Source organism: Oncorhynchus masou, chromosome 19 (assembly GCF_036934945.1).
Source record: "Oncorhynchus masou masou isolate Uvic2021 chromosome 19, UVic_Omas_1.1, whole genome shotgun sequence".
In the NCBI taxonomy this organism is placed as follows: domain Eukaryota; kingdom Metazoa; phylum Chordata; class Actinopteri; order Salmoniformes; family Salmonidae; genus Oncorhynchus; species Oncorhynchus masou.
In genome coordinates this window covers 6,763,191-6,775,660 of record NC_088230.1, presented here as the reverse complement: position 1 = coordinate 6,775,660, position 12,470 = coordinate 6,763,191, and the positions used below count along the sequence as shown (strand labels likewise).

General features: G+C 44.7%; 1 protein-coding gene across 1 annotated transcript in view; it reads right to left on the bottom strand.

Moving 5' to 3' along the window:
• Window positions 1-3,512, bottom strand: part of LOC135505743 (uronyl 2-sulfotransferase-like) — a 148,166-nt gene extending 144,654 nt beyond the window's left edge. The window contains exon 1 of the mRNA XM_064924832.1: window positions 3,075-3,512. Coding sequence (XP_064780904.1) covers window positions 3,075-3,300 — 226 coding nt within the window. The 5' untranslated portion in view covers window positions 3,301-3,512. The remainder of the gene's footprint in view (window positions 1-3,074) is intronic.
• Window positions 3,513-12,470: the final 8,958 nt, after the last annotated feature.

Sequence of the window (12,470 nt, the reverse complement as noted above, 5' to 3'; positions counted from 1 at the left end):
CTCTGGTTCTGTTCCAGATGTGTATCAGTTCATCCAAACCGATAGAACAGAACAAGTGTAGTACAGAACAAATCCATTCACACACACACACACACACACACACACACACACACACACACACACACATACACGACTATGCTGTGTGTGACCTGCTGATATGAAGTCCCTTCAGGACTTGAGGCTGGTGTTGTACACACACAAAAAAATGAGGGTTCATTTGGAAGGGTGATGTATTTTATGTGGAACCATAAGGACTCAAAGAACCCTATGAGTTCTTCAATGGTTATTTGCAGTTCACAAAACGGTTCTTTGTTCTTTTAGTGATAATTCAAATCTAGGACAGGTGGCTCATTAGAATATTTTATGGCGTGGTTTGCACACAGCTCTTTTTGTGCAACCTTGAATGAGAGTTTCATTCCAGTTTATCTAATGTGTTGTGTTATGCCATTATATACTGTATGACTATGGCCGGTGACTGTGTCTTGTGAAAGTCTTGCGTATGGCCTCGTGACAATTGAGAACAGTTGACTAAATCAGTCAGTGGTTCTCAGTTCTCTCCTCTGGGACCCCAAGCTGTTCCAGAGTTAGCTCACTTGATTCAACTTGTCAATGAACACAATAACACCTATGGAATTTTAACAATATATATAAGAATCATAAAAAATGGTTCTATATTGCCCCAAAAAGGGTTGAAACCATAGCTAAACCTTTTTTTTGTGCTATATGGAAGAAAAACATCATGGTTCTTTATAGAACCTTATGGAAAGGTTATTTATAGCACCATACAGGTTCCATTTATAACCTTGTCAGCATGGTTCTTTGTTTAACCTTCAAAAAAGTGTTCTATAGCCTATGGCACCAAAAAGGGTTCTGCTATGGTTACATCCAAAGAACCCCTATCTGGTACTATTTATTTCCGAGATCTATCCGCTGCCTTCGACACCGTGAACCATCAGATACTCCTCTCCACCATCTCAGGGCTGGGTGTCTCAGGCTCTGCACACTCTTGGATTGTATCCTGCCTGGCAGGGTGGTTGTACCAGGTGACATGGAAAGGATCTGTGTCTGCACCACATACTCTCACTACTGGTGTCCCCCAGGGCTTGGTTCTAGGCCCTCTCCTCTTCTCATACATCAAGTGACTCAGTGCTGTCATAGCCACACATGGTCTCCCCTATCATTGCTATGCGGATGAAACTCAACACATTTTCTCTTTCCCCCTTCTGCAACTCAGGTGGCAACACGCATCTCTGCGTCCCTGGCAGATCTCTCAGCTTGGATGTCGGCTCAACCTCGACAAACGGAGCTGCTATTCCTCCGGGGAAGGCCTTCCCACTCCATCACGGTTGACAATTCCAACGTGTCCCCCTCCCTGAGTGTAAAGAACCTTGGCTGAACCCTGGACAACACCCTGTTGTTCTCTGCAAACATCAAAGCAGTGACTCGATCCTGCAGGTTCATGCTCTACAACATCCATAGTGTACGACCCTACCTAACACAGGAAGCGGAGCAGGTCCTAATCCAGGCTTGTCATCTCCCGTCTGGACTACTGCAACTCGTTGTCGGCTGGGCTCCCCGCTGTGCTATTAAACCCCTGCAATTTATCCAGAACGCTGCAGCCCGCCTTGTGTTACGTCTTCCCAAGATCACCCATGTCACCCTGCTCCTACGCACACTCCACTGGCTTCCAGTCAAAGCTCGCATCCACTACAAAACCATGGCACTTGCCTACAAAACAGCAAGAGGAACTTCCCCTCCCCACCTTCAGGCTGCGCTAAAAAAAAACATACCAACCCAAGTACTCTGTTCTGTTACCTCTGGTCTCTTGCCCTCCCACCACTACGAGAAGGCAGTTCCCGCACATCCCAGTCAAAGGCCTTCTCTGACCTGGCACCTCAATGCTGGAACCAGCTTCCTCCTGAAGGTAGGGCCGCAGTGTCCCTGTCCATCTGCTGAAAACATCTGAAACCCTACCAAGTGTATCTTAAATATTCCCACAGCAACCCCCCATCACTTACTTTGCTGATAGGTACATTATTGAGGATAAATGTACTCACTATGACTGAGATATGTGGTTGTCTCACCTAGCATTCTTAAGATGAATTCACTAAATATGCTGGATAAGAGCATCTGCTAAATTACTCAAATATAAATGTAGAAAAAATGTGTGTACAAAGAGAATTAATATGCCTCAAGTTTGACCATGAGAATCTGAACATTCATCTAACACTGAGCCCAACACACACTGACTATGGGTAGCCTACATACAGGATTTCAAAACGTTTCACCGTGGTCTTTTGACGCCGAATTTCATTGGAAAGAAATGAACGATGGTTGAATACTAATGATAAATCCGAAGCAGATCACGAGTGACTGATTTCTGTTTTCGAGAAATTGCATGTGAATTACAGCGCTTCATCTGGTTCTTCCTTTCTCCGTTTTGTCACTCGACAAAGCGTCACTTCAGAACTGCTATGTGACATGCCAGAGTGCGCATCAGACCGTTTACAGAAACACCAAGATAACACAATATTTATTCATCTTTACTGGGTTAGGTTACCATAACATGTCCCTCAACTGCTCAACCAAATAATCATTGCCATTAGCTACAAATTACAATACTTTGTGTGCGCACACATATTAGGTGTTTTTTCATTCATCAATTGGAATCAATGTGACATTGTCGCTCAGGCATAATGCAATCGGCTTTATACTAAGAAACTCTATCTCACGGATTTAAAATTGGAAAGAACGACAACAAACACATTTACATTTCCCCTGTCTCTGGGTCATTAATCTAAGTGGACCCATTGGCCTCGAATCGGGCTAATATATATATTTTTAAATTAAAAGATTATGCATAGCCAGAGGTGAGGAGTGGTAACAGTATGTATGCAACAGTAAACTTGCTGTAACACGTCCTCGAAGAGTGGTGTAGCCTGCTAAAGAGCCGAAACGACTTTAATGGTATACTTGTACACGTTGGTAACGTTGCAAAACACTAGGCTACTCAATAACTTCAGCACCACCAGAAGAGTGATTCGAAACCAAATGGAAACTGCGTAAATTCTTACCGAGATACTGTCGGATGTCCAGCAGAATTTCGGGGGGTCCTCCATTCAACTGGTAAAACAGAGACCCAAAACAGAAGAGAAAAAGAGTAGCCATACAGAAACCATAACCTCTCAGGGGAAAACGCAACGGAACCGCTGACAGAAAGCCGATTTTTTTGTTTTTCCGATCTCTAACGTGGTTTGGAGTCTGGTTGTTGTGAAGGGGACTGTTGCTGAAATTCTTCATAATCTCCTCCTCACAAAGCGCCGCCAAGACCGGTAGTCACCCATCCACCTGTGCAACGTGAACTTCTTGCTTTGATATCATTTCAAACGGACACCTAATTCAGAAACTTCAGGCACCCGGTGCCACCACGGGTTTTTTTTTCGCGCACGGATTTCGCCTCTGGTTCGGTCCCTCTCGTCTGTTCTCGCCGGACTATTACTGCAAAGGAAAGTTGCGAGTCCATCCTTCGGCTGAGACTTTTCGGGCCAGCAGCGGTGTCAGATTACTGAACGTGGAAAAAATGTTCAGCACATAAGGTTTATTTGCAGTGAGTTTAGGTGCAAAACAGCGTCACTGTGTGTACAGCAACAGATCACATTCGGTGTGTTCTCATTCTGTTATGACCCGCTTTCATTTTACAGCAAGGGTGAAGGAGCTGGGGGGACATGTCCCCATGGCCCATGTCCCCCCCAATGTTAGAATCACCCCCCCCCCCCCCCCAATAAAAAACAACTTCACCAGAACACTATTGACTGCTTCGTTCTCACTCTGTGTTGTTAGAAGCAGTGGGGAGTGAGAGAAATAGCAGTGTGCAGCATCACCATCATTACTCACTCATTACTCTGGGTAAAGTTGTTTTTGGCAACAGCAAAGTATGTTTAAGTAAAAAGTATATGCATGTGAATGTACGTTGACGTGTTAGAACGAATGCGAGCAACTATACGCTTTCTCCTGGCTAGTAGCTAGCTACGGTTACATTTACAGTTGTATCATTTTTAGCTGTGTCAGGTTTTATTTAACTAGCTAATTCTGGGTAGTTCTGGTTGTGTGAAAAACTTATGGTGAATGTTTTGAGGGCAAGAATACTGGCTAGCTATAAAAATTAATTGCACATTACCTGTCCTTGTCTCCATCATAGGGTCAGCAAGTTAGCAATGGATGTGCCACCAGTCAAGAAGAGAAAAAAATAGGACATAAGAGTTTTTTTCAAAGGAGTGCAACTGACTTTTTACTTAAGGTCCTTGGCAACTGCCGCACACCGCCCCTGGCAAACTAGCTTGCAAATTTGAGTGCTTTCAGCTTAGACGTTTGAGTGCTTTTCAACTTCATCACAGTGATTATGGGTCATGAAGGTGAGTTATATGTGTTGAGACTTTGTTTGGTGCTGTCATGATCATGGCAGCAGAGTGACAGCCATGAACAGACATAGAGGGAGAGAGAGAGGGCACAAACCAAAAGCTAAGATCAACAAGCTCTCACATTCTCACGTCAAAATTAGACATTCATGTTTCTCAAACGTCAAATTTCAAAGTGAGAATTGCCTCTCCAAGCCCATAGCCTGATGATCTGTCATAGTGTGAATCAATCTGAATGATCATACTGTATATGCTCTTTGCTGAAAGCATAACATCTTAAGTCCAAAGTGTGTATTGCATGTATTAAATAAGGTGCAATACGCAGAAATCGCTCCATCATTTCCTGATAGCTAAACTTTCAATAGTTCACCTAATTTCAGTTTATGTAACAAAACAATAATCATTGTACAATCATTGTACCATCTAAACCGCTGTGAAATATATTTTCAATAACCAGAAATGTTGTATTTTCTGCTGTTTGAAGCTGGTGCACAAAACCGAAAGTAAAAGACGCAAAAACTAAACATAAGAACGGGAAGTATAGAAATAGCGCACAGAACAAAATTACCGCTTCTTGGACTTGCTTTCAATGAGAACGACAGATCTATCACTCAAATTTCTATATGCATTTGGTTGGGTCATCAAAAAAGTTACATATTGCAGCCTTAACTTAATCCAGGAGAGCGGTAGCCATGATGATACTCACAGACAAACAGACAGACAGACAGACAGACAGGCCGAGCAGGAGGAGAGAGAGAGGCCACAAACCAACAGGAAAGATAGTGCCTCTTCAAGCTCATGGAGTTCATAGACTGATGTTCTGTCATAGTGTGAATCAATCTGAGTTATCATTTCATTATCTCTGATGATAAAACCAACTATATTCATTGAGCTTGTCTGATGCTCTGAAACCACTGTTTGATGAAATAAGTGTCACACCCTGACCTTAGTATTCTTTGTTTTCCTTGTTATTTTGGTTAGGTCAGGGTGTGACATGGGTGATGTATGTGTTTTTTGTCTTGTCTAGGGGTTTTGTATGTTTATGGGGCTGGTACCTTTCTAGGTCAATTGTGTGTCTATGGTTGCCTAGATTGGTTCTCAATTAGAGGCAACTGTCTATCGTTGTCTCTGATTGGGAACCATATTTAGGCAGCCATATTCTGTGGGTACTTTGTGGGTACCTTTCTAGGTCAATTGTGTGTCTATGGTTGCCTAGATTGGTTCTCAATTAGAGGCAACTGTCTATCGTTGTCTCTGATTGAGAACCATATTTAGGCAGCCATATTCTGTGGGTACTTTGTGGGTGATTATCCATGTCTATGTGTAGTGTTTGTGTCAGCACGATTATTCATTAGCTTCACTTTGTTGTTTTGTAGTGTTCCATTTTTCCATTAAAATGACAAACACTTACCACGCCGCATCAATGGTCCTCCTATCTATCTCAAGACGACAGCCATGACAGAATCACCCACCACCAACGGACCAAGCAGTGTGGTAACAGGCAGCGGCAGCAGGAGCAGCGAAATAGGGAGGAATGGACATGGGAGGACGTTTGGACGGCAAGGGTTGCTACACATGGGAGGAGATCCTGGCGGGAAAGGATCGCCACCCAAGAGAACAGGTGGAGGCAGCTAGGAGAGCAGAGGTATACAGAGAGAGGAACCGGCGATACGAGGGAACACAGCTGGCAAGGAAGCCCGAGAGGCAGCCACCCCAAAAATTTGGAGGGGGCACACGGGGAGTGGCACACGGGGAGTGTGGCCAAGGCAGGTAGGAGTCCTGCGCCAGCTTCCCGTGCTTACCGGAGTGAGAGAGGGCATCGTACTGGTCAGGCACCATGTTATGCGGTGGAGCGCACAGTGTCCCCAGTACGCATGCTTAGCCCGGTGCGGTACATTCCAGCTCCTTGTATCGGCCGGGCTAGGTTGAGCATCAAGCCAGGTGCCATAAAGCCGGCTCTACGCATCTCCAGTGCGTCTCCTTGGGCCGGCATACATGGCACCAGCCTTACGCATGGTGTTCCCGGTTCGCCTGCACAGCCCAGTGCGGGCTACTCCACCTTGCCGCACTGGGCGGGCTACGGGGAGCATTCAACCAGGTAAGGTTGGGCAGACTCGATGCTCCAGATCTCCAGTACGCCTTCTCGGGCCGGTCTATCCGGTGCCATCTCCACGCACCAGCCCTCCGGTGGCAGCCCCCTGCACCAGGCTTCCTGTGCGCGTCCAGAGCCCAGTACTCCCTGTTCCTCCTCCCCACACTCGCCCTGAGGTGCGTGTCCTTGGCCCAGTACCACCAGTGCCGGCACCAGGCCTACAGTGCACCTCGTCTGTTCAGCGCTGCCAGAGCCTTCCTCCTGTCCTGAGCCGCCAGAGTCTCCCATCTGTCCTGAGCCGTCAGAGCCGCCAGTCTACAAGGAGCCGCCAGTCTGAAAGGAGCCGCTAGAGCCTCCAGTCTGCAAGGAGCCGCCAGAGCCGCTAGTCTGCAAGGAGCCGCCAGAGCCGCCAGTCAGCCAGGAGCCGCCAGAGCCGCCAGTCAGCCAGGAGCCGCCAGTCAGCCAGGAGCCGCCAGTCAGCCAGGAGCCGCCAGAGCCGCCAGTCAGCCAGGATCTGCCAGAGTCGTCAGCCAGTCCGGAGCTGCCCTTCAGTCTGGAGCTGCCCTTCAGTCCTGAGCTGCCCCTCAGTCCGGAGCTGCCCCTCAGTCCGGAGCTGCCCCTCAGTCCGGTGGGGCCCTTTAGTAGGGTTGCCAGTCCCAGGTTGGCGGCGAGGGTCGCCGTTCCTAGGAGGCCACAAAAGCGGACTAAGACTATGGTGGAGTGGGGTCCACGTCCAGCGCCAGAGCCCCCACCATGGACAGACGCCCACCTAGACCCTCCCCCATAGGTGCGGCCGGGGGTCCGCACCTTTGGGGGGAGGTACTGTCACACCCTGACCTTAGTATTCTTTGTTTTCCTTGTTATTTTGGTTAGGTAAGGGTGTGACATGGGTGATGTATGTGTTTTTTGGCTTGTCTAGGGGTTTTGTATGTTTATGGGGCTGTTTCCTTTCTAGGTCAATTGTATGTTTATGGTTGCCTAGATTGGTTCTCAATTAGAGGCAGCTGTCTATCGTTGTCTCTGATTGGGAACCATATTTAGGCAGCCATATTGTTTGGGTGATTATCTATGTCTATGTGTAATGTTTGTGTCAGTACGATTATTCATTAGCTTCACGGTCTCCAGACGACAGCAGTGACAATAAGACACAAATGACTCAAGAGGGAGCCAGCGATCAAGATAACCAGAAGAAGAAAAACTTAACCTGACTCTCCTATCCGCCTCCTACTCCTGCTGGCTTTTGCAGATTCTCCTGAAGTTGCCATTAATAGGTTACAGGTGGAGTTGGCAACCTTTCTTATGTGGAATGACAATTTATCTTACCAGTCTTCATATCTCAAAATGATTATCATGTGGTTAACTTCTTCGATATAGGGATAAAAAAATATATAGGATAAAAAAATGTTCCCATTTTAAACAAGATATTTTGTCACGAAAACATGCTCGAATATGCATATAATTGACAGCTTTGGAAAGAAAACACTCTGACGTTTCCAAAACTGCAAAGATATTGTCTGTGAGTGCCCAGAACTAATGCTACAGGCAAAACCAAGATGAAATTTCATACAGGAAATGCCCCAGATTTTGAATACGCTGTGTTCCAATGTCTCCTTATATGGCTGTGAATGCGCCAGGACTGAGCCTACACTTTCTGTCGTTTCCCCAAGGTGTCTGCAACACTGTGACATATTTGTAGGCATATCAGTGGAAGATTGACCATAAGAGACTACATTTAGCAGGTGTCTGCTTGGGGTCCTCCGTCGAAATTATTGCGTAATCTCCAGCTGCGTCCACTTTTCCATTAGGTTCAGAGGAGAAAGGCAACTGCCACGAATGATTTATCATCGAATAGATATGTGGAAAAACACCTTGAGGATTGATTCTAAACAACGTTTGCCATGTTTCTGTCGATATTATGGAGTTAATTTGGAAAAAAAGTTTGGCATTGTAATGATTGAATTTACGTTTTTTTTCTTAGCCAAACGTGATGAACAAAACGGAGCGATTTCTCCTACACAAATAATCTTTTTGGAAAAACTGAACATTTGCTATCTAACTGAGAGTCTCCTCATTCAAAACATCTGAAGTTCTTCAAAGGTAAATTATTTTATTTGAATGCTTTTCTTGTTTTTGTGAAAATGTTGCCTGCTGAATGCTAGGCTTAATGCTATGCTAGCTATCAATACTCTTACACAAATGCTTGTGTAGCTATGGTTGAAAAGCATATTTTGAAAATCTGAGATGACAGTGTTGTTAACAAAAGGCTAAGCTTGTGAGCCAATATATTTATTTCATTTCATTTGTGATTTTCATGAATAGTTAACGTTGCGTTATGCTAATGAGCTTGAGGCTATGATTACGCTCCCGGATACGAGATTGCTCGACGCTAGAGGTTAATCAAAATTCTATCCAAATCTAAATGAAAATGATACAAACTTAAAAAGTAACTTCTATTGACATATGGAAAAAATAGCCTACATAAAGCCAACAAATAAAAACATTACAGCCTGCAGGTGGAAAATATAACTTGGGACCAGCCGGAAGCTTGAGCTAGAAAAACGTGCAATATTGTATAACATTATGGGCCCTCAGAGTTTCGGCACCAGCGAGCTCAGCAAACACAGATGTAGGCTATTTGCACAATGGATAAGAAGTAATCAGGTAGGCCTTTTTTATGATGTTTCTGCTGAATCAGAGCAAGACATTTTTCACTTTTACACTGAGTGGTTATCGAAAGGGAGTTGGAAAGATTTTCCAGATGCATTGAGGAACCATTGTCATTCCCAAATGGATGTAAAAAACAGACTTTGTTGGCTTGCTGTTTGAGGTGAAGAAAACATTATTTTGATAAGCTCCACAGCTTATTAGTTGCGGTGTGTTAAGCCAATCAAAAATACTATCATATCCCCAAATGGGCACATTTATTTGCCTACATTTTGGTGCAGTCCAGGTATCCTGCAGATGGTGACTGATAGGCCTACCTCAGACATGCTCAGTTGTGGATAGTCAGGTGGTAAGGTACAGTAAATAAAGGAGTGCAAGGTGCTTATTAGGCCTACATGCGAATTACCTGAGGGGAAGCAAGTCCACTTAGTCAAAAGGACTAGAGAGTGAGTGGAACTCCAACCTTCACCCATCCCACTTAATTGTACAGTAGGTGTGTGTGTCCAGTATCTCTACTCCAGGGGTTCCCAAACTTAATTTGGCCCGCAACCCCATTTTGAAATAAGAACATGTCTGCGACCACACTATGTAAAATAAGTTATGTAATCAACAGGCAATGTTTACTTTTTCATTGGCGCTATTTCAGTGTATTACAAATCATTCTGACAGTACTTTTGACAGTATTTAATTCTGAACGAAGTATGGTTAGAAGTGACTGAAATGCATCAGAAAAGTATTGGGAAGTTCAGAAGATAATCAGGCATTTGTTTGTTATGATCTTGTGTAGAAAATAACATCATCATTGAAGCCAGTCTGATTTAGTGCCTGGTGATGTCCATTCTTTACTAATGAGTCCTGCACGGCTTGTGGCCATTGTAGAGGGAAACAGAGTCTTATATTTCAGTGATGTGGTCATAATATTTCGTAGCTTAAACGGTTTAAAAGATAGAGAAACATTTGTAGGAAGACAACATAAACAGGTGTTCATTACAACCACATCTAGCAGCTACCAGAGGTTACTGGTGTAACCCCAGTTCTATGAACCAAACACAATTTTGTTTATTGTCACGCTGGTATGAAGAGATTCGGGAGACAGGCGCAGGATTGCGTAATAGTTTTTCTATTCAGCCCAAATTAGGGCGTGCCGTGTAAAGGCACGGGGATAAAGACCAAACAAACACGTACACAAAACACAGGGTTGAAACCCAAACAAATGAGCGAGGAGTACCTCAAATAAATACAGTTGCGCAAAATGATTAACACATGGGACGAGACCCGTAATCATCTGCGCAATCCACAAGGGCACGAAAGCCCAAAACACACAGCACAGGTACTCAGGCGCACCAACGGACATTGTAACAACAATCAACACCACCATGGTGAACAAAGGGCACATATATACAAATACAATCCGTGGGAATAGGGGCCAGGTGTGCGCAATGAAAGTTCCAGAGGGATCCGTGACATGTATTTTATTTCACAGTTTTTCTCGCGACCCCATTTTCAAATCAAGTGACCCCACATGGTGTCGTGACCCGTAGTTTGGGAAACGCTACTCCCTCTACCCCCTCAGGCCTGCAGTAAGGCGACAGGAGGAAAATATAGCCATAGCATCTCTCCCTCTAACTGACCATAGCTTTCTCTTGATCACGTGACCAGATACAACAACTCTGGAAAAACTCCTGCTGCAACCAGATTGAGACAGTATGCTGAGCCAGCCCTGGGCACGTTGTTTTTAACTCAGTCGGGGTCTCACAGTAGTGGAGAGGATAGAACGTTTCAAGTTCCTCGGCGTACACATCACGGACAAACTGAAATGGTCCAACCGCACAGACAGCGTGGTGAAGAAGATTCAGCAGCGCCTCTTCAACCTCAGGAGGCTGAAGAAATTCGGCTTGTCACCAAAAACACTCAAAAACTTTTACAGATGTACAATTGAGAAAATCCTGTCGGGCTGCATCATCGCCTGGTACGGCAACTGCTCTGCCCATAACCGTAAGGCACTCCAGAGGGTAGTGAGGTCTGCACAACGCATCACCGGGGGCAAACTACCTGCCATCCAGGACACCTACACCACCTGATGTCACAGGAAGGCCAAAAAAATCATCAAGGACCACATCCACCCGAGCCACTGCCTGTTCACCCCGCTATTATCCAGAAGGCGAGGTAAGTACAGGTGCATCAAAGCAGAGACCGAGAGACTGAAAAACAGCTTCTATCTCAAGGCCATCAGACTGTTAAACAGCCATCACTAACATTGAGTGGCTGCTGCCAACATACCGACTCCACTACAAATTGATGTAATAAATGTATCACTAGCTACTTCATATAATGTTTACATACCCTACATTACTCATCTCATATGTATATACTGTACTCTATACCATCCACTGCATCTTGCCTATGCCGTTCTATACCATCACTCGTTCATATATTTTTTTATGGACATATTCCTATTCATTCCTTTACACTTGTGTGTATAAGGTAATTGTTGTGAAATTGTTAGGTTAAATTACTCGTTGGATATTACTGCATTGTCAGAACTAGAAGCACAAAGATTTCGCTACACTCGCATTAACATCTGCTAACCATGTGTATGTGACAAATAAAATTTGATTTGACTTACTATTGTTGAATGTTATAGTAGTACAGTCGTGGCCAAAGGTTTTGAGAACTAAACAAATATTAATTTCCACAAAGTTTGCTGCTTCAGTGTCTTTAGATATTTTTGTCAGATGTTACTATGGAATACTGGCATGCTATCAATAAAATTCTGGGCAACATCCTGACTGATGGGAGCAAATTCTTGCATATTCAATGCTTGTATTTTGTCAGAATTTGTGGGGTTTTGTTTGTCCACCTGCCTCTTGAGGATTGACCACAAGTTCTCAATGGGATTAAGGTCTGGGGAGTTTCCTGGCCCTGGACCCAAAATATTGATGTTTTGTTCCCCGAGCCACTTAGTTATCACTTTTGCCTTATGGCAGGGTGCTCCATCATGCTGGAAAAGGCATTGTTCGTCACCGAACTGTTCCTGGATGGTTGGGAGAAGTTGCTCTCTGAGGCTGTTTTGGTACCATTCTTTATTCATGGCTATGTTCTTAGCCAAAATTGTGAGTGAGCCGACTCCTTTGGCTGAGAGGCAACCCCACACATGAATGGTCTCAGGATGCTTTACTGTTGGCTTGACACAGGACTGATGGTAGTGCTCACCTTGTCTTCTCCGGACAAGCTTTTTTCCAGATGCCCCAAACAATCGGAAAGGGGATTCATCAGAGAAAATTACTTTACCCCAGTCC